This window comes from Tachysurus vachellii, chromosome 7 (assembly GCF_030014155.1).
Source record: "Tachysurus vachellii isolate PV-2020 chromosome 7, HZAU_Pvac_v1, whole genome shotgun sequence".
Taxonomy (NCBI): Eukaryota; Metazoa; Chordata; class Actinopteri; order Siluriformes; family Bagridae; genus Tachysurus; species Tachysurus vachellii.
The window spans coordinates 14,619,880-14,643,787 of NC_083466.1; the positions used below are offsets into that span (position 1 = coordinate 14,619,880).

The 23,908-nt window shown below is 39.3% G+C and overlaps 1 protein-coding gene across 4 annotated transcripts in view; it reads right to left on the reverse strand.

The window, feature by feature from the left end:
- Positions 1 to 23,908, reverse strand: part of exoc6b (exocyst complex component 6B) — an 88,472-nt gene that overhangs the window by 49,051 nt on the left and 15,513 nt on the right. For all 4 annotated transcript variants that reach the window (XM_060874519.1, XM_060874518.1, XM_060874517.1 and 1 more), the window contains exons 2-6: positions 14,354 to 14,519; positions 13,726 to 13,773; positions 10,843 to 10,933; positions 10,599 to 10,644; positions 7,852 to 8,056 (exon numbers count right to left, since the gene is read on the reverse strand). In XM_060874519.1, coding sequence (XP_060730502.1) covers positions 7,852 to 8,056; positions 10,599 to 10,644; positions 10,843 to 10,933; positions 13,726 to 13,773; positions 14,354 to 14,519 — 556 coding nt within the window. The remainder of the gene's footprint in view (positions 1 to 7,851; positions 8,057 to 10,598; positions 10,645 to 10,842; positions 10,934 to 13,725; positions 13,774 to 14,353; positions 14,520 to 23,908) is intronic.

A 23,908-nucleotide genomic window follows, 5' to 3' on the forward strand; every position in this document is an offset into this window, starting at 1 on the left:
ATGAAGATATAGCGTGCCCATGTTTGGTCTGGAAGAAGACAAGTGTCCTGCACAGATCCCTGACCTCATCCACACTACACACCTTTGAGATGAACTGGTAGCCTGATTGTGCCCCAGGACTCCTCACTTACCATCAGTCTCACCTCTCTAATGCTCTTGTGGCTTAATGGACACAAATCAACACAGTCACGTTTCAGTATCTTATAAAAGTAACAGGAGAGGAAATAATCTGGAATGTGTTCATATGAACGTAAAATTCCTCTAGAACAAAATGAAAAGAAAGTAAATGGATTATAAAACGATATTAAATGGACGCAACATTTGCTTTAATAGGCCTCCAGCCTCTAATCTTTTAAAGCAGCTTTTATTCTTTCGTCCTTATGTTTTGAAAAGCTGTCTTACCCGCGTTTCACAATTCAAAAACCATGGGGATGCAAACATTTGCACTATGCACTGGTCAGAGAGCCTTCAAACAAAAATAAAGACATTTAAAGAACACAAAGGAGAAAAAAAAAAAAACAAGACTCACTTCCAAAAATATGAAATTTGCACAACAGTAAAATTGCTGTAATTTGATAAGCACAAGGAAGAAAAGGTCAGTGTAGTTACAGTTGGGATTAAACGACACTCCGTTCAGTGTGCGGTCATGGCTGGGTCAAACACGCCACATAGATAGAAACCCAGACTAGAAGTTACCTCATATATACAGTGGTTTGAGTGGAACAGTAGCTCTGTTACAGCAGAATCGTGACAGTGATGAGAGCATGACATCACTGTAATGTCCTCATATGTGCGGTCTGCATGCATGTGCGCTTGGTAACGTGAGGAAGGTAATCAATCTCCTTTAACCAGTACGCAGAGAGAGAGAGAGAGAGAGAGAGAGAGAGAGAGGGAGAGGGAGAGGGAGAGAGAGAGAGATCTCATTATTGTGTAGGTACTAGGCAAAGCTTGAAGAGCACTGAGGAGATCCTGAACACTGACAGTGTATACTCTCTAATGCAACCACCAAAACTAATTAAACAGCATGATCCCAGGCAGAAAAGTAAAAAACAATAAAGACAAAAAATTGTAAAGAACAGAATGTATATGAACGGACATCTAATGATAATGCAGAAGAATACACACATAATTGGCCTCATTTATCAAGCAGGATATGACCAGCTTTATGTATAAATCCTATAAATAGTATGAATGTTTGCACAGGAAATTTGGGACGTATTAAAATATCTCGTGAATCCAGCAAAAACTTCCGTGTCCTGCTCCTGAGTTTTACACACAAGAAGCCTATCTGATGTAAGCCTCAACCTTACTAACTTCATATCATATAATGAGCATGAATCTCTGCACTTTCTTTTTTGTTTGGAAAACACTGGCGAGTTTTAAAGGGTTATTTTTGTTACGTTTACAGCATTTAACAGACATCCTAATCCGGAGCATCTTCTAGAAGAGCTCTGAAGCCTCTATTATAAACATGTCCTCATTGTAGTTCACTAGATCAAGGGCCAAGAAGTCAGTCAAGAACATTTTGTGAAACCCAGATGTTTTAAATTATTGGCAATAATTTAAGAATAAAAAATATAGCGAACCAACAGAAACCCATAAATTAAGAACATAAAACTAATCTTTTAATTATGACAAAAGAAATGTCACTGTATAAACAGGACGGGCCTCTCAATAAGCACACAGCTGTTTTAGCCTCGTTTATTATTATTATTAATATTCAATATCATTAGATAATACTAATAAGTGACTTTAATAATTGACTCTACGCTCAATTTTATATTAAAAAAAACTTTTAAATAAAGTTTCATTTCTGTTTTTCAGACAGACAGAAAATGAAGTAAAAATCATGGTGAAGCTGAAGGACCGTCCTCAAGTTCTCACAGACATTATTAATAAGCAGTATTTAAAAGCATAACGCTACAGAGTCGTAGCAAAGATCATAAACATCCTTGCCAGATCATTCGTTTAAAACGATGCAGGTGAAAAGTTAAATTACAGGAAGCGCAAAGAATTGTCCAGACTTTCACAACACACTCTCACACTACAGAAAAGGAAGGCAGAAGAGATATCAGTGGTATTCAAAAAGTCTTGCAGGACAACCTGAAAGCATCAGGAATAAAAGTGATGGGATTATAAACAAAAAAAAGTACAGATCTAAAAGCATTAAACACACATAATACACACGTCAGAACATCACACACTCAAAAACGACTGGGCTGGAAGCACCATGATATGGGTTGTGGAGTATTAGACGTCATTGAAGGAAACGTGAATGGAGCAACATACAAAGATAGAGAGGAATTTAATTGAACTGAATCTGGGATGATGGACGTTTCAACCAGACAACGACCCCAAACATACAGCCAAACTAACCCTTGAGGCTTGGTGTGGTCTCCCAATTTCAGGACATGAATCTCAATTGAAAATTTATAGAGGATCTTAAAACTGCAGGTCCATCACTGGGAGCCTCATAACCTCAATGCAGCCTAATTCATTATTTTCATAGACGTTTTTGTCGCTAGGATTGCCAACGATGGCTCTGAAACCAAGTACTAATTTGTGAAGTCTGAATACTTTCGTCTCCATCAAATTAATTTTATTTATATATGCACGTATATATATTATATATACATACATGTATAGTTGTTCGTTTGTTTTTTTCGATTATGAAGTCACACGTTTTGCCCATACTTACAAGTCTAAAGTGTGTAATTCTGAAGTGGATATGAGCACACTAGATTAAACTGAAGAGAAATCCAACATCGACAACCCAAAGTCAAGCCCTGGGTCTTGGTTATTTGAGCTTTAACTCTCTTTAAACTCTTCCACCACATTAAAGATTGGACATTTTATGTCTGGCAATATTGACCAAAGCAAAGTATGTAACAACGTTAGAATACGGACAATGACCATTTCTAAGATGTTTAACGTTGCATTGCTGCTTTTCTTAAGAGCATTTACAGGAAAATAAAACACTCTTAATGACAGAATAACTAGGCAAAATGAGCGAATAAATTTAGCCAGCTAGGTAGCTGGTGTTACAGCTCTGCATAGAAAAAAAATCAGCCAGCTACAAACGACTACAGTTGGTTAAGCTCACAGCTAGCTGGCAACTGCTTTGTTTGATGTGCCTCCGTCTCTGATTATTACCATCAGTTGCCTTCTCAACACACAGCACTGCACATTTTTCTCACTTTAATCAGCTGCAATGAATTTAATGAATTCAATTACAATTAATGTAATAATCAAATTAAAACCTGTTATAAAGATAAAATAATTGGCATCAAGTGATCCATCCAAGTGCGCTGTGGAGAAGAGGGAAGCGCTGCCATCTCACAGCATCTAGGTCTTGTTCGATCGTGAGCTTTCTGTACCTGTGTGGGTTTCCACTAGGTTCTTCAGTGTGCTCCAAACTCAAATCACATGTCATTTGGCGGCTTATCTACTCCAAATAGCCCCTAGTTGTGCAGGAGTGTGCGCATTGTCTGCTGAGATGGACTGCTGTCCCATTCATGCGGTAATCTGGAATAGGCCTCAAAATCGATGTAATCCTGAATAGAATTAAGCGGTTACTGAAGACAAATGAATAAATAACCAAATCCCTAACAAGTCATCGATGAAAAATTTGAAGTGAAGTCACGAATATTTCTGATCTCCAGCTTTAGTTGATAAGTCCACCTCTGACACAGACAGAACCAGAGTATTGGCAACGAAAGGCAAAACAGAGACGCGTCCAGGGCGCACACTTATCTCGACATTTCACTCCATAACAATAGATCCTCTTCCATCATGCTCACACACGCTATGCCCGACGGCATACAATGGAGCCATTATTAAAGCGCTGAATCCTTCAATTTATTTTCAGATCATTTGTTAGTAGAATTAAAACAATCACAGGCGCAGGGACTGGGCCTAATTTCCAATGGGAACCAGTCCATGATCCTGGATCACAGAGTCCCTAGACAAAAAGCCTCCTGTTATTAGCGGTCTGCTCACCCCTCTGGAGACGAAGATATAAGATGGAAAGTAGGGGAGAGGCTTTAGAGAGCCTATCTTCCTTGGCTTAATGTCTCTGTTGGTGCTGCATTACCGCACTATGATATAAATCTATTAAAGAGTAGCAGCAGTGTCTGTCTCATGGTGTTGGACTGAGGAGACTAGCATGAGCATGAGGCACTTTATCACAGAAAACGGTAAACTGTAAAAGACTGACAGAATGACAGTAAAGCAAACACCAAACACCAGAGAGAGTAAAACCGCAAGCAAAAAAAGAAGGAGATCCCACTCTGTCTAACATACTGAGAAGCTACACCATGGTTAGTTGCACCATTGAAAAAGTATGTCTGGTTGAGTGGATCCCAAAAAAATGAAATTAAATAAATAATACTAAAAAAAAAGAGTAATGAATGAACAGGCCAATGTGTGCTGTAGAGATTTACAGGGTAATTTCTCTGAGAATTCAAGGAGAATTTAAGATCTTATGTAAGCACAAGCAATATCTGAACTCGATTTACCTTGCCCTTAGTTTGCTTATGAAGAACAATGCCATATTGCTTTGTCATCAGCACGGTTTGAATTACAACCTAACCGCACATGCACCAAGTTGACAAACCATACAAGACTCAAAGACATGCAAAAAAAAAAAAAAACTAAAAAAAAAAAAAAAACACAAACTTCAGCTGGAGGAATGTGGCCCCTTGGCAAGACGGAGTTGGACAGCCACTTTGTTACGAGATCACCAGGGTTCAATCCATGGTTAAAGCCACTGCCAACATTCCACCTCTGTAGGAGACATCAATGCAGGAGAGAGGGACACACTGTCCACTGCACTCTGCTGCCCCCTTCAGGACATGAGGAAATTCTCAAACAAAAATGCTCATAGTGCAAAAGTCAGTTTTATTTTATAGTTCTAACTATTTTCACAATAAGTAAAATATGTTTAATATAATTTAAACAACCTGCAAACCCTTAAGAGCTTCTGTACAATTGTGGCAGAGAAAATCCATTTAAATTTTTTTTTTTTTTTTAACAATGACTTGTATACTTGCTCATCCATGTGGCACCAGCAGGTAAAGAGCTTCGATTAATGCTCATATTAATTCATTATTCAAACAGCAGAATTGGGGGATCTTTGGGTCTTGGACCATGTCACGTTTGCTGGTGTCAGACGGGCTGGTGTGAGTATTTCAAAAACTGCTGATCTCCTTGAAGTCACATAGTAAAGTTTACAGTGTTTAAAAAGAATGGTACCAAAAAGAAACCCATTGAATTCCAGTTAAGCAAAAACATCTTGTTAATGAGTGGAGTCCGAGGAGAAGGCTGGGCTGGTTTGAACTGACAAACACTACAGTAACTCAAATAAGCATTTTTTACAATCGTGCTCAAAAGAAAAAGCATGAGAAAAGCATCGCATAACTCAAACCGTGTGGCTACGACAGCAGTAGACCACGTCGGATTCCACTTCTGTCAGCTGACGACAAGAACTTAATGCTTGTGTGTGCGCTGATTCCTCAAATCTAGATCAGTCAAAGAAACTAGCACAAAAAGCGTGAAGGCTGTGAAATGCGCAGTAAAATGTACGCAGAAAATACACAGGAATCACCATAATGAAACCTGCATGCATGCACACTCAGAAGATCCTCATTTACATTGTAACGTTAATGGATATCCAGTAGTGCAGACCAGAAAGACATGTCTGCCACAAATAAATGTCTGACTCCAGACTCCTGAGTTACTCTTGTCTCAAATCTGGACCGTGCAGATTAAAGAGGCACCACAGCAGATGAAGATGAGAGAAGCGTTCAGTTTAACACTTTAGGGGCTGTGTTTGATCAAATGTTAATTAAAGTCTCATATTATTGTCTCAGTGTGTTTAGATGTCTGAGAAATCCTGACACCGTGGTGGCTAGTCTTTGTTAAAGACAGAAAAAAAAAAGTGTTTCATTATTTCTCTGGCTTACAGCCTATCCAACTCAAAGAGATGGAGCTTGTGGCAAAACCAAATCTGATTTCCATCTTTCATAATCTCTTTTATCCCCTTTCCATGCTGATGATCCCACAGTGCTTAACCGGCATGAACCTGGAGCTACAGTGACGCATCTTCCATTACAGCTTGCCTGATGCAGAACGAGTACGAAAGGCACGTGTCTGTGCACATGCACTCATAATAAGATACAGGAATCTTCCTCATAGACGTGACCGAGAGCTCAAGCAGAACCGTGACAAACAGCTGATGGGATTCTATGTCCTTCACACATGTTTCTGGTACCTGCAGTCCATCAGCAGCAAAGTTCAAGTGAGAGTAAAGATGAGGTTTAGAGATGAGTGGAGTCCATAGTGGGGTCACAGGGTGATATAACAGTGTAGTGAGAATGCTGCACATGAGGAGAGCAAACACTCCTTTTGCGAGACCAATGCAAGACGAAAACTGATTACAGCCCACAAAAGTGCGGGTGTGCATGTGCGCCTTCCTGTGCTATCTTCTTGGCGCCTGCCGTGCCGCATTGTTTGTTTATTGGGAGCAGTAACAATTCCATAATGAGGGGGAACTGGTAGTGATTAGGACAGAAGGAAGAGGGGGAAAAAGAATCAGGAGTGGAAAGAGGACAAAAAACACAGACAATGGTGGAAAAGGAAGAGAGAAAGAATGGAAAACAGAGGGGGGAAAAAAAAGACAGAATAAAGAGAACAAGAGAGAAATCCATTTCGATGAGGCCTGGGGATGACTCCTGGTGCCTACTCGGCATTTGAATCTCCTCCATGTTCCTCATCTTGGACTAATAATCAGTAAAACAAAGCAGGACCTTTTGTGCATTCCTCTGAAAAGTCCATTCAATTTCTCTCATATGTGTTCCCTTGGTCTTCTGCTTAACTCACCAGCTTGTCCTTGAAGAAGAAGGGTCCTTGTTGACAATCACACATTCACACTCCTGTATGCATGCACGCATGTGTGTACACACACGGACACACGCGCGTGCTCACACAGAGTTCAGTTCTAGTGTCTTCTGGCAGGAGTTAATATGACCCAACAATCTTTAATTCACAACAGCCTGGCAGTTCTCTGCCAAGGGGATGGAATAGATGGACCGGGATAAAGAATGGAAAAGTGAGATAAAACAAAAGCAGAACGACTGACACACAGTAGCCTAGCTTTTGTTCTTCATTCTCAGACTTCGACCTGGACCCGGGGTGAACCCTTAGGCCCGGCAAGTACTTGGCTCTAACCAAACGCACTCAAGATGGCAGCTGTACGTATCCTGGGTTAATTCAACGTGTCTGGAGGAAAAGTAAATAAAGTGACGTGTGTGCGAGGTGTTATCCCAACATACATGGGGAAAGGCATTACAGTGCCATAGAATACAACCTCAAATTGTGTAATGGACAGTTTCCAAGTATTAAACTTACAAGTGTCCTCATTACAGTTACTATGATTGATTTGGCAAGAAGTCTACATTACTGCTAGAATGTATTGTATAAAAATGCAACACTAAACCACAAACTCTTCTATCTAATCTATTCTAAATGACAATTTCCAAGATCAGTGTCCCTCAATTGCTTAGGGGAGTGATTACTTGTACACGGAGTGTTACATCTATCTCTATATCTCTGCTTTTGCACTATGTAAAAGATATAAGAACTTCACCCAACTCTAGATACGACTCTGGTCATGAGGGCAATTCATGGAGCTTTAGTATTCAACATTCAATCTGTCAGTTATATAAAATTTCAGTGTTAAATGTACAGAAACAATCAAAATGCAATCCTTTATTCTACTGGCAAGTGTCAATAACCGAAAACACTGACACAGACATTCACACCAAATCACATACGTGTTGAACAGACACAGACCTGTTTAATGGCAGCTTCTCCGATTTTGTCCGAGTGTTTACGTACGCTCTCCAGAAAGTCTTTGAGGTCAGACATGGAGACGTCTCTGATGTGTGTGCGCAAGACGGGGATGTTCTCCGCCATGATGGTGCAGAAACGATACTGTCCCGCCTTCGGCAGGCAGTTCTGCTCCAACTGCTCCAATGTGCACAACGCAGGGTAGTATCTGAACACACACACACACACACACACAAAATGGTCAAGGGCCATCATAATAAGAAGACCATTTTCCTGTATGATGATCCTTTGTTAGTATATGAAGTGACCAACAGCAAAGCATGTTTTAACTCAAAACACTGAAACTGATGCCATTATTTACACATTCAACCTATTCAGGAAATTTGGGAAGTTCACATAAAGACCGAAAATCAGAAATTGAATTTAAGAAGTTTAAGTTCAAGCCTTGTGAGAAATAACAAAAGAATCGAATTGCAGCTTTAAATCAATAGCCAGCTCACTGTGCGTTTTACAAAGCAAGCAGATGCACATCAGTATTACACAATATTTCATGATCTACAGAGAGCCACTCCTGGCCGACCTCCGCTCTCTCTCAGGGCTAATGGCAAAACCAAAACAGATAGAAATGATAAATAAAATAAAACCAGACGCAAGATTTATAGTGTACAAGTTGCTCATCCTCAGGTCAGAAAAAGGACAAGCGCGAAAAGAACAATACCCACTGGCCAACTTTAAATTGTAACCAAATCTATTTGTGCACAAAACACAACAGTCCTAAATGCCGTAGGCTTCTGCACGAGGATTAAAAGCATTTGTGAGGGAACACTAGTCTGGCATTCTCACACTTTATTCACTGGATCAGCTACTGGAGCCTCATTACTAATGCATTTGTTACTAGTCTCATACCGCTGGCTTTTTCTCCTTTGGTGTATTTGTATTGGTAAGGCAGGACTGCAGTCTGCTGCTTATCTCTATGCTTCTCAAAGTCCCTTTCAGTTACTTTCAGTAAATAGCTGACTCTAAATTTCTCCTTTTGGAGACTGTGGGTCAGCAGTAGGTTTCATTAGCTTTAGACCAAACTGCAGCACAATGCTGGCAGACCTGCTTAAGTAACTGAATGAGAACCATAATGGATTTTTAATAACAACCTACATGGCCAATATTTATAGCATTGTATATTTAAAAGAAAAGAAAAAAAAAAACATTTCTAAAGAGATCCACAATATTTTTGAACACTGCTGTGAAAAAAAAAAACAAGTTCTACATCTGTGACACTCAAGTTAATACTGGATCATGGGCTGAACTTACTTATTTTGAATTTTAGTCTCTGCTGCCACCTAGTGTTTATTAATCAGCCATTCTGCAGACTATAGTGCTACTTGGCAGTGACTCAGCTGTTAGTGAACAGAAGATCATGGGTTAAAGACTCAGCAATGCCAAGCTGCCACTTCCATTAGTGCTATTCAGTGGTGCTTTATCATAGCTGACCCCAACATCCTAACACGTAAGGACATGCAAAGAAAAGTCATTTCATTGTGCCGTAATGTATACGTGAAAAAGTAAAACAAACCTGCCTTGTGAAAGAAATCAAGATCAAAAACTCTCATATTCTATGGAGCTTGCATATGTTCAACATTACAAGACACATCTTGTGACATCATCACAAATGTGCATACATCCATTCACATGAATTATACATGAGTACAGCCATCATAGAAGGCGATTGTGTTTGTGGCAGTAGTTTAAAAGAAGAATCGAGTGCTTGCAGTTTTATCAATCTTAGTAGTTTTTACACAAAAAAAAGCACTAAAAGCTCTGCAAAAGTTCCAAGTTACAATTAAAAATAAATAAATAAATAAATAAATAAAGCTGCAACAATTACAGAAAAAACACCTCACAAAATGCTGGAGAGACTGAAAAGTTGTATGAATTGTCATATTAACAGTTCCAGACAGGTCTAGAACAATGACTAAGGAGCTGCATTGGTTCAAAGCGCTTTTTGGGTTCTTCATCTCTTCATCTCTAAAGATGACATTAAACAACATCTTTAATAGTGAGTGTGTGGATGGCCAGGCTGAGTGTTAGCAGGATTTCACTTCACTTCAGCTCACACATTTCAGGTGCTCTACTGTATCTAACTGTACATGTTGAAAATGAAAATGAAAATGTTGAATCTTCACACAAACACACAAAAAAAAACACGCATACACAAACAAACAAACACATGCAAACAAACACACACAAATGCACGCACGCACACACACAAACACACGCACGCACACAAACAAACACACGCACACACACAAACGCACGCACACACACAAACGCACGCACACACACAAACAAACGCGAACACACACACAAACGCACACACACACAAACACACACGCACACAAACAAACACACGCACACACACACAAACAAACACACACACACACACACAAACAAACACACGCACACAAACAAACACACGCACATTCTTTCCCTTCCTTTTGTTTAAAAGAGAACAATTTATTTAAAGTGAATCATTTGCCAGTGTTTTTTATTTCCTTTTTCCTTTGGTAGCAGTTTGCAAATTATTATGCTTAGTGCTTTATTATTATTACTACTGTGTAGGTGACTGCTTTGTTTAAAAAAAAAAAATCTTATATTCTATTAAATTATATTAGATAAATAGACAGATAGATGTCTTCAATCCCACTGCGGTCCACATCAACCGACTACCCCTGAAGATCTCATTAGAATCTTACCTCTTGGCCCTCTTCTGTTCTTGCAGCCTGCTGTACATTTCGAGCACTGAAAAATAAAACAGAGGAACGCTGTTAGCCAAAACACACAAAACATTTATCTATAGCCATCTACTGCACAAGTATATTTGCTATATTAAGATTTTGCTTGAACTCCATCATATTCAGTCAGGTTTTCTAAAGCATAAACCCAGAGTCTCCCATATCATCACTGTCCAAGATCCACAAGAAGAGAGTTACAACGTACCTGGAATGCAGTGTGTGAGTTTGTCGATGGTGGTGGCAATGTTCCTCTGTTGCAAACGACATCGTCTCAACTCGTCCATCGAGGTCAGTAGCTACAAAACGTACAGATCATGAAAGACTGTCATAAATCCTCTGTGGTTAGCATTTAAACTCGGTTCCAGGGGTTAAAGATGATGTGTTAAAGATGTGCTGTACCGATCTGGAAACACTCTTCATTAACTGCAAACCATTCTATTCGCCGCGGGAGTTTTGCTTGTTCATTCTGGTGAGTGTTTACATCCCTCCGCAAGTGCGTGTGAGCTCGGCCCTACAGACACTCGCTGACATGATCACAGAGAATGAGCAACAACACCCGGACTCTATACTAATAATTCTTGGAGACTTTAATAAAGCAATTCTCACACGTGAACTGCCAAAATACAGACAGCATGTTACATGTCCCACCAGAGACTGTAACACACTGGATCACTGCTATAGAACAATAAAGGATGCATATCATTCTGTCCCACGGGCAGCTCTGGGACTCTGATCACTGCTTAGTTCATCTGATACCGACCTACAGGTAGAAACTGAAATCAGCTAAACCTGTATTAAGGACTGTAAAAAGATGGACTAAGGAAGCGGAGCAGGATTTACAAGCCTGTTTCTCTCTCACTGATTGGACTGTTTTCGAAGCTGCTGCCACCGACCTGGATGAGCTCACAGAGACTGTAACATCATACATCAGTTTCTGTGAGGATTTGTGTATTCCTACCAAGTCTCACTTAACTTATAACAATGATAAACCATGGTTCACTGCAAAACCCAGCCAGCTCCGTCAGGTCAAAGTGGATGCTCACAGGAATGGGGATAGAGTCTTGTACAAACAGGCCAAATACACACTGGAAAAGGAGATCAGAGTGGCAAAGAGGAATTATTCTGAAAAGCTACGGACTCGGTTTTCCTATAATGACTCAGCTTCAGTGTGGAAAGGTCTGAAAGCCATCACCAACTACACAACACCATCCCCCCCGCTCTGTGGTGAACAACTGGCAGACGACCTGAACGAGTTCTACTGATGGTTTGAAAAAGCCCAATTCTCACCTCCTGTAAACCCCGACTCCAACACACCTAAAATTCAGTGAAGATGATGTGTGTCAGGTCTTCAGGAAGAACAAAAGAAGAAAGGCACCAGGCCCAGACAGCGTTTCACCAGCCTGTCAGAAAACCTGTGCTGATCAACTGGCCCCCATCTTCACACGGATATTCAACAGATCACTGGAGCTGTGTGAAGTACCCTCATGCTTCAAAAGCTCCACCATCATTCCCGTCCCTAAGAAATCCAAAATTACCGGACTTAATGACTACAGACCTGTGGCTCTAACGTCTGTGGTCATGAAATCAAAAAGACTGGTTTTGGCTTATCTGAAGGACATCACTGGACCCTCTGCAGTTTGCCTCCAGAACAAACAGGTCTGTGAATGATGCAGTCAATATGGGACTGCAGTATGTTCTGCAGCATCTGGATAGACCAGGCACTTATGTGAGGATCCTGTTTGTGGACTTCAGCTCTGCCTTTAACACCATCATCCCATCACTCCTCCAGCCCAAATTAACCCAGCTCTCCTTGCCCTCCTCTGTCTGCTCTCCTCTCAGCTAGTGCGACTGGGAAAACTCGAATCCAGCACCCGCACCATCAGAACTGGCGCTCCTCAGGGTTGTGTCCTCTCCCCGCTGCTCTTCTCTCTGTGCACTAACGACTGCACCTCTAATGACCCCTCTGTCAAGCTCCTGAAGTTTGCAGACAACACCACACTGATCGGCCTCATCCAGGACGGGGACGAGTCTGCTTACAGACTGGAGGTTGAACGGCTGGTTGTCTGGTGCAGCCTTAACAACCTGGAGCTGAAAACGCTCAAGACAGTGGAGATGATCGTGGACTTCAGAAGAAACCCCCCCCTGCTCTCCCCCCACTAACCATCATGGACAGCATTGTTACAGCAGTGGAGTCATTCAGATTCCTGGGAACACAATCTCCCAGGACCTGAAGTGGGACATTCACATTGAATCCATTGTGAAAAAGGCTCAGCAGAGGTTGTACTTCCTTCGCCAGCTGAGGAACTTCAACCTGCCACAGGATCTGCTGAAACAGTTCTACACTGCAATCACTGAATCCATCCTCTGCACCTCAGTGACTGTTTGGTTCAGCTCAGCTACCAAATCCGACCTTAGGAGACTACAGAGGGTAGTCCGGACTGCTGAGCGAATCATTGGCACAACTCTCCCCACTCTCCAAGACCTGTACTTCTCCAGAGTGAGCAAAAGGGCAAAGAAAATCACTCTGGACCCCTCACATCCAGCACACTCACTCTTTGAACTGTTGCCATCTGGTCGATGCTACAGAGCCCTGAGCACCAAAACGACCAGATATAGGAACAGTTTCTTCCCTCGGGCAATCCATCTGATGAACACTTAACATACATCTGATGAACACTTAACATGCATCTGATGAACACTTAACATGCATCTGATGAACACTTAACATGCATCTGATGAACACTTAACATGCATCTGATGAACACTTAACATGCATCTGATGAACACTTAACATGCATCTGATGAACACTTAACATGCATCTGATGAACACTTAACATGCATCTGATGAAAACTTAAAAACATACACAGAACAAACTCTAGTCTTACATTATTTACACACTTTATTTATCCACTGTACATACTGCCTTTATTATATACGTGTTCAATCCTTATCATTGCCATTCTGTTTTTATACTGTGGAGCTTCTGTACTAGAACAAATTCCTCATATGTGAAAACATACTTGGCAATAAAGACCTTTCTGATTCTGATACTGATTCTTAAGGAGAGCTACAAGACGATGTCATACCTCCTTGCCGTCGTTCTGCATCTTCTGATTGGTTTCAGTCACCTGACTCTGTACAAAGAGAAGATGCAAAAAAATCACATTTACCATTGAAAGTCTGTGTCATGTCACAGTCCAGAGTGCTTCTAAATCTCTTACATGAAAGATACTCAGGGCTTAAAGAACTTGAGCATTTCTGTTTTTTTTTTTTAACCTAGTCTATTATTAATAACATGACCTACTAGTACTAATGACATTTTCATAAAAATGTTCCAAAAAAGAAAGAAAAAGAAAAACTTTGGGTTTTTTCCCCCAGACAAATGTTATATCTTTAAAGTAAATGGTGAGATCAAGCCCACTTCTGTTCTTTGAGATGCCCTGATTGCTTGTTTATAAACATCTAAACATTTAAGAAGTTTAACCAGTAATATTCCACCGAATATGAAACTTGCAGAGATAAAATTATTCATTTGGTTTTTTTTGCCAATTGAAAATGTTTGATGAGTCGATTTTTCATTCTGGTGGCAGAAAGCAGAAAGGAACACGATACAGTAGTGGTACTGTGTTGGTAAAATGGTTTTAGCGCTAAAGAACGCTGAACTTTGCCTTTTTACTGTCGCTGATCTTTTTCGGTCCTCCATCTGTTGCTCACCTTGAGTTTCTGTGCCTCTCCCCGAACTTTAAGCAGCTCTGTGATGGAGTCCACGAAGCCCTGGAAGTGATGGTTACACATCTTCTCAATCTCACGGTCATGATTGCGAATCCGTCCCTCCAGCTTCTCCATGAAGAGCCCATGCTCTTGCCCATCATACACAGATCTATTGGGGGAATTAAAAAAAAAAAAAAAAATCAGTATTTAAACTGTTTTACAATTAATTTGACATAATATCAACTCTAAAGGCACCCACACCCCTCAACCACTAGATGGCAGAGATGCATCTTAAACAACCATTAATCCAGTTTAAAACAATTCACTGGAGAAGATTCTAAAAGTAAAGATGAAATTCTACTGAAATGGCACAAAAACAACTTACTAGATATACATTTAGGTACTGGGGGGAAAAAAAATCAGCAATAATTTATTTAACTTGTAACCAAGTAACAGTATAGTGCATATGATGTAAGCTGCAAGAAGTGAAAACTAAAAGTGTGACCTTTGTTTACTGTTGTGATGTAAATGCAGGAGTCCACTCCTGAAACCTAGTTTCAGTTCCTCTGATTCCTGCCTTATATGCTGTTGCATCAAAAAACACCCAGCAGAAGATGTTAACCCATTTTACCAGCACGATGACCTTCCTTTCTGCTTTCTGTTGGCCGAACGGAAATCGCCTTTACAGACATTTACAATCGGTATAAACAAATAAATGACTTTATCACAGACATCAGAACAAGCAAACATAGTACCTTCACTGTGGACCTTCAAGATCTCTATTTGAAGAGGTTTAATTCACACACTTGACCACAAAGACAATCTAATCAGTAGTACAAATAATTCCTGCAAATAAGGATAATTCCTGCATCCTTATTTGCTGGCTAATGTTAGAACTAATGTGCAAACTAATATGCTACCATGCAAATCCTACCGCAAAAAAACAAAAACACAACATGCAACCCTTCACCTGAGCACTCCCTTCCTGTGGATAAGGAAATGTCCCTCTTAAAGCAGCACAGCCTTGACGTAGCCTAGGATTTCCTCTACAGGCATACACACAGCCTAAAAAAAAATCTCAATAAATCCAACATTGGCACAAATACCATGTTGACAGCAGTCCAAACCAGCCACTGCTCTTTACTGCAGGTTAAAGATAATGCAGTAAATAGTCCAGTTAGACAGGAAGGAGCCGAGTCTACACACAGACCCTCGGGTTCCTTTACATGCAACTACACACTACACTACAAATAACTCATAACTGAGACATAATTCCTCTCGGTTATCTACTCAGTAGACTGGAGCACATTAAATATGGATGACAGAATCTCAGCAGTCCGTCAAATGGTTATTCCGGCCTCGTTCCCAATGGTCCATCTTCTTTTTTTCCAAAAACAAACCTTGTCAAACTTAAAAATGTTAAATGTGTGTTTTTAATATTTATTACAATTTTTTTTAAAAACATTTTAAAAGGAAATTATGTTCATCATGAAAAGATGAACATTGAAAAACGTTACCATAAGTGCCGAATCCATTTATTTATATACTTGCATTGCACTCCAAAATAATTAGCATGAAAAAATGAATCTATTAAAAGTAAATAAAATTTGTCCCATGGTAATGTAATGTTTGTCCCATGGTAATGTTTGTCTTATGGTAGTATAATGTTTGTGCCATGGTAATGTTTGTCTTATGGTAGTATAATGTTTGTGCCATGGTAATGTTTGTCTTATGGTAGTATAATGTTTGTCCCATGGTAATGTTTGTCTTATGGTAGTATAATGTTTGTCCCATGGTAATGTTTGTCTTATGGTAGTATAATGTTTGTCCCATGGTAATGTTTGTCTTATGGTAGTATAATGTTTGTCCCATGGTAATGTTTGTCTTATGGTAGTATAATGTTTGTCCCATGGTAATGTTTGTCTTATGGTAGTATAATGTTTGTCCCATGGTAATGGATAAACAGATGATGTTATGCGTGTAGCTTTATATTTATACCCCAGGGTTATAAACATAGAGTGCCTGAGGACTGAAAGCAAATTAATAATAATAATAATAATAATAAAAAATCAATGTAATGTGTTTTAAGACAAAAAATGTATTCGTTCAAACATTCAGTAGGAGTATCAATAATGACAAAATACTATTATTTAAAATGTTTAATTTAACAAGAACAATGTTCTACTAACCAAATAGTTTATTCTGTTACTTCAGCCAAGTTTAAATTATTTTCAGCATATCATGTTTATTTTAGACATTTCTGCTCATCTCTTGAGCCAATAACTAAAATGTACAACTGTCCTAGTTGAGAATTAAGTCGATTGAAATAATGAGACTGCAGCTATGTATGTTTGCTCCAACAAGTATAATAGAGGACATCTTGCAGTTGATTGTTACTTCTTATTGCTCTTAAAATGTCTACATCTACCCTAGAAACACCATCATACCAGAAACCCGCTTTATAAACTTCTCTCCGGTCATTTCTACACTAAACTCCATTCACCATCTGTAGCTTTCTGCCTTCTTACAAAAGGCCTTTGCGCCAATGGTTCAAACTGAAATCAGGAGCACACAATATATATGATGCTATATATTAAGTGGTACCTCACTGCAGGACTTGATGGATCTATTTTGAAGCTGTGAAGGGATCAGAATTACAGTCAAGCATACACACACACACACACACACACACACACACACACACACACACACACACACACACACACACACACACACACACACACACAGTGCTCGGTGTCTTCTCTCTGAACGAAGCAGCACAGTCACACACACCAGGCAAGAGGAACAATCATTAAAGCTCTGTTGTGAGAATATTCATTCTTTCTAACTTTCTATTTACAGAATTGCAGACCTAAAAATTGCAGCTTTATCTGCCTAGCAAGGACCTGTAAGTGAAAAAATAGAAGCCTACTGATCAAAATTCAGGGGGAAAAAATACAACGAATAGTAGCTGTAATTCAGATTCATTAAAAGAAAAAGAACCAAAAATATAACGACCAACAAAATATTTATAGTAATCATAATAATCATTCTAAATAAAATCTAAATAAAAGACTCAATAATTTTTTTAAGACTAAACAAAAACATTTTGCACATACATTCTTTGACCACACTGAATTTTTAGGAATTTAGAGAAAGAAAAAAAAAATCTATTTAAAACAAAGTAAATGAATTTGTTTTGATTATTTAAAATATTATATATTTAAAATATTCTGCAGTACTGCAAGGTTTCTATTTTAATGCCTGGTCTTTGCACATGTGCACTTTAAGCAGTACAGTGTATTAGTTGTATGGAACACAAGGGTCCTGGAGGAACCTTCCATTTTACTGTGAACTGCACCAGTTGGAGTTGGTTAAAGTGGCAATAACATTCTTGTCTTGACCTGAAATGAAAGCAAGCGTGTGATATTAACCGTGTTGACTGCTGTGTTCAGTCAGATTTTCTTCATGTCTAATCTGTTCTACTGAAACACACGTTCAGACATCACAGTGGATTTGATCTAACGTGGATCAGAAGGTTTAACACTTGTGGAGTCCATTCCAGCAAATCAGGACACACCGAATACTAAGAAACTCTGAGATTCATGAACATATTTCAGAGATTCTACTCGTCACTGAAGTTGTGAATAATATAATATTTAAAGAAAACTGGACTTTTGGATGCTCACAGATGTATTCGGTTACACAATGTGACCCATACGAAGGTCTTAGCCAATGTGTGGCTTTAAAATCAGTATAAAAATCATTCTTTCCTGTTCTAGCTTTTCGCTCTTGCGGCTGCACTTTCTTTTTGGTACAACAGCAAAAAAAATGCAATAGACGAAACCATGCTGGAGTGTGAGCTAACGCCTAAACTTGGCAATGTCTCTAAACTGAATAATGTTGCAACCTAAATATGAGACTAGAGTTTATTGCAAGAACTAATCAGAACACCAGGTCTTGCACTTCACAAGATGCCAGACAAGAAATTCAGTGTTTTCCTCTGTACTTTTACCACCACAGTGAAATTAGTTTCTTAAATCAGTCTCTATGGTGAAAAAATAAAAAAAAAATTGGCAACTTGGCATATATATACACACACACACACACATATATATATATATATATATATGCCAAGTTTTACAGTTTTCCACCAAAGCAGTGCATAATGACTCATCTATGAAAATAAAAACAATATGGAAGCTTGTTTAGCTTTTAGTTCAAATTAAATACATAAATACATCAACATTTTTCTAGGCGTGGATGTGAAAGGGCTTCAGTCGCTTTGCTCACACTTTTCCAGGATTTGGTTAGCTGAGCTCATAGGCAGGCTACCTGCCATGTACTTCACCTTCTGTTCTGTTCAGTAATAGCACATAATTTAACAGATTCTTTTCATTTTCATAATTGCATGCCTTTGTTACAGCAGGCAAATTAACCAGACACATTTCTGCCCGAATTTAGTAGCGTTTGTTTGGCTAGTAACCCAATTCATCCTACTTCTATTTTTGTTTCTTTAGAGGCACCATAATCAGGTGAAGGCTTAGTAATATCATTAACGTCAACAGCATTAGCATTTTGTGGTGGGGCACATTGCATATATCCCGTGGGGCATCGTTTGGTCACCTTTTCCTGCTCTGCTCTTCCTGTTTTCTCTGTCCAGTTCTGGAGCCTGTGTCAAATTATTTCAGCGGATTTATTCAGTTAAATACAACCCCCTCTAAAGATTGTAGCTAAAAACACCAGCTAGATAATCAGGGTGTAGTTTTCTGTAATTTGTCCAAACTAAAGGCAATATAAAGTAATCAATAGTATGCACCGTTATAAAAAAAAAGCGTACTAGTATCAAAGCAGAACAGCAAAAGACTTAAGTTTGTGGGTTTTGAACGCAGCACAGAGCCAGAAAGCATTTCGATTCCGTTCGTGCTGAGTATGTGGTGCTGTAATGAGCACAGCTGCAGAGCCCAGCTGAATCTGGCCTTTCAATAACAAACAGTCATCTGGAGCGACCCGCTGACCAATCCATGCAGAGGAATATGTAACGAGCATAGGACATGTTCCTAGTTCTTGTCCATGTCTTCCAGAAAAATATTCAGACAGAGCAATTATTAAGCCTCGAGCTAGGATTTTAAACACTGCCACTCATTTAGTACTGAATTACACTTTGCAGATAGCTGAAGATTTATAAACACACAGAATATAATCCACTCGACTAGAAGGCAAACATCACAGGGATTCGTTTCCATCTTTTCAGCCCAATTTGTTATTTAGTGTTTCTTTTATTCCCAGATGTGTGTGCACATTATAAGAACACATGCTGCGATTTAACACGGGTCTGTCTCTATAGTACAGGGATCGTCACCACCGAAATCCCTCATTGTGGCTTTAAGCAGTAGGTTGTGTCCAAAATAATAACAGTTTCTGATTGTCAGCATCTGCAGCTCTGGCCACGAAACTGCTGCTTTTGATTACTAAACCTTTCCTATAGCGGAGTGTGTTTTGGGAACAGAGTCACTTCCAAAGCTGAAACATGAGATTTGAGCAATTTGAATGGCAACAACCCTCAATGTCTTTAAAAAAACAAGCCAAAAACATGGCGCATAAGAGCAACATGGTGGGAGTCATGCAACAAACTGACCTGCAAAAAGCAAAAAGATATATATACACACTATGTATATATAAACTATATATAAACTTATAAACTAAGCATTTGTTTTTGCCATTTTGCAAAAGGTCATCGAAAGCATAATTTTCACAAAATTAATAATAAAATAGTCATCAAAGAAAAGGAACTGACTGATGACAAAATAGATTAAAAAATAGTAAATTGTAAAATTGTCTGAGGTTGTATTTAACATGCTTTAAAACATTTAACATGGTTATAAATATGCATTGTTTACTTCCCTTCACTTTAGTGATGTAAAATAGCTCACAATAAAGCTCTTATGTTGTCTGAAGCGTAACTTTCTAGCTTTTACACTTATGCGGCATAACTTCACTATAAGCTTTGCTTGTATTTCCATGTTATAATAAACCCTAGAGAAAGTAAGACGGCAGTCCCAAAGTTTTTGTTCAATTTTGTCAATGCCAATTCCTTTTCAACCAGAACTGAAGAGATTTTTCCGAGTAAATCGTTTGCATAAGACTTGGTTATGGCTTTTATTTTCATCCGTACAGAAGAAGCAGCATTTCTACACTGCCAGTGTTGAGCTTCAGTCATTTCACATGGCTTAAACCTGCTGGCTTTAGTTTTTTCCTGCACAGTGTGATCACATGCCAATTCCCACCTGCCACTCGGCTCTCGATATCATATGATGGCTACTAACCAGGGAGGATGAACACTTCCTGCACAACATGTGAAGCTAGTCATGCAGTCTCACATGACAGCGTAACACACGGAGGAAAATGTTATCTGACCTCTTCATACACGAGTTGTTGTGATTGTCAAGGACAAGAATACGACATCCTTCTCACCCAGAGAGGACGGAAAATTTAGCTTCTTTAGCTCCCGGCCACAGACGTCTGTGACGTCACTGAAAATTGAACCTGAGCCCTTCTGCTCATCTGTGAGCCTTATTGTGAATTTCAAAAACAAGGAATTGTTTATTCATTTTTACATAGAAATAGAAGTTTTTTTTTATATGAAAACACTATCTGGGTGGATATCGTGGTTCCATTCACACCTAAAAACACACACTAACTAAAGAACCCCTATGAATGAAGGCGTGTGTACATGGTGCACGTAAATTAACACGAATGTCCATCAAATCATTTCACTTTACCATTTAACTTAAACACTAAACATGTACATCAGTTTCAACGATACACTGTTAATAAATACACTGATTTATTAGTGCAACCCATCTGGGTCTAGTGTACATGTTTCAGTTCCAAAAAACTCCTATTTACCCCACTTCCAACACCGTCATCACTTCTGCACTACTGTACAGCAGTCTACACTGATGCCATTGAGCTAACTGTGTGGATAAGCAGCAAGTGGATAAATAACAGAATGAAATATCACAAGGAGGCCTAAATGTAGTAGGCATGTGAAACAAACCAAAGCAGACTAGCCACTTACAGTATCTGTAACAGGTGATCATAAACATCTTTAGACTTGAATTTGAGGCATACAAAAGAACACAAACACACTGAGCATTTTATTAGGAACACTACACTAACACTAAATATTGCTTTTTATTTTTGCTCTACAAACCACCTCAGTTCTTCATGGCATGGATTCTACAAGATGTTAGAAACATTAATTTAAGATTGAATTGGTGAAATAACTGAATCACACAATTCCTGCAGATTTTTCAGGAGCATGTTCATACTGTAAATCTCCAGTTCTACCACATCCCAAAGCTGTTGTACTGGATTCAGATCCGGTGACTGGGAAGAACACCGAAGAACGCTGAACTCCTTCATGTTCATGAAACCAGTTTGAGGCGACTGTCGCTTTGTGATATGTTGCATCGTCAGAAGCTGGTAAATTGCGGCCATGGAGGGATGCACATTATCTGCAATAACACTCTGGCATTCAAGTGATGACTGGTATCAACCACCTCCACCTGCCTGACACAAGGTCCACTGGGTCTGGGGATTCGTGCTGTCGGTCAGATGATGGTTTTTCCAGTCTTCAACTGTCCGGGTTTGGGGAGTCTGTGGAAAATGTTCTGCCACTCCCTGGACATTTTCTCTTTATTGCACAATTCTTTGTAAACTCTAGAGACTTGTGTGTTCCAGGAGATCAGCAGTTGAAGAAATAAACGAATGACAGAAATGAATTGTACTTGTAGTTAAGTGTATGAATGAGTAGGTGTGTAGGTGTTTTTAGTGTACAAGGGTTCTGTGAGGGCACAAAATATTAACACAGTCAAAGCAAGGACTAAACTGTGTATTATATGGTCGTCCTGACAATGATTGAGACTGAGAGGAGCAAAACTATGATAATATACGCTGAAGGCTAAAATTGAATGCCAGCCTGTTGCATATAAAATGTGTTGAATAAGTGCTACAGAAACGTGCCTGTGTGAAGTGGCCTTGAGGATTGCCCAAGAGAAAAGAGGAAATGTGTAGGGTTACCGTCTGAATTTTATTAATCTCTTAAGCAAGCTCTTCTTGTGCTAACTGCAGTCCCTGGAAGTGTGGACGTAATAGTAGAAGGTCTAAAAGAGGAAATTGCCTTAGTGCACAAGGCACCGACCAAACAGTGAAATCTGATCAATCTCACAGCACTCAGTCAGTCAGAACCATGCATAATATATAGCTGCAGGAATAAAACTAACAATAGAAACATAGAAAATATGAGAAGATAGAAGTCAGTAAAGTCCCAAGGCTGGAAATAAACATGCTGAATGATACAGACTGATGATAACTGAATGTACTGGAGCCACTATCTGTATGTTCAATGGTGCAAGTACAGCATACTATATTATATTTTCATAGCACTGCTTTTATCAAGGCACTGTTTAAAAGAGAGAGAGAGAGAGAGAGAGAGAGAGAAACAGAGACAGAGAGAAACAGGAGAGAGGGGGAGAGAGAGAGAGAGAGAGAGAGAGAGAGACAAACAGAGAGACAGAGAGAGAGAAACAGGAGAGAGAGAGAGAGAGAGAGAGAGAGAGAGAGAGAGACAGACACAGAGAGAAACAGACAGAGAACATCATTTTACTGCCACACAAATGAGAAACAACACTGAGTGCACTTCCACAAATCTTTATAATCTACACATTTCTTTGCTACTTCATCTCCTTTGTGCTGGAAACGTAAGCTACAGCACTGCTTAGTCTTATTCTGCTATTGCTGGTTTGTTCGAGCAGCTTGTCGAAGACAACACAAACTTTAAATAGAAAAAACACAAACAAACAAAAAGAAAACAAACAGGGGACTTTTTGTTTAAATAAAAAGAGTTCATTTTAAACAAAAGGGGTCAGGTTTAAATAAAACATAAAGGTATTATTATTATTATTATTAATATTATTATTATTCTATAAAAAAAAATGTTGCCAGACAAAACAAGGGAACTTTGTACTCTTAGCCATTATTGGTCTGTTGATTGATTCATTACAACTTGGGCAGCCATGTTTGAAAGTTTTCAGCACAACTGACATATGCCCCTTTTCCACCGAGGCAGTTCGAGTGCTGGTTCGGAGCCAGAGCCTAATTTAGAACCAGTTCTTTATGTTTCGACAGCCAAAGCACCGGCTCTAAACCAGGAAAAGTGGTTCTTAAGTAGCACCAAAACGTTGCTGGTCTAGACTTAAGAACGGCTTGTGTCAGGGGCTGTGGGCGGGGCTACTGTTAGCACATTTGATAATGTAGCTTAAGTATACTAATGTTTAATACTTTTTTACTTTAAGCACACATGATAGTAAGTAGCTACATGCTAAGGCTAACTTTTTTCTGTGTTAATGAAAAATAACGTTATGTACTTTCTCGATTACAACCTCCGTTTATACAAATTACATGGAGCTGCACGTACATGTTGGATTCGCCACGTTTGGATGCTAATGTAGGTTCATAAAGCCATGAGCAGTAACAGTAAAGCAACATCCGCCA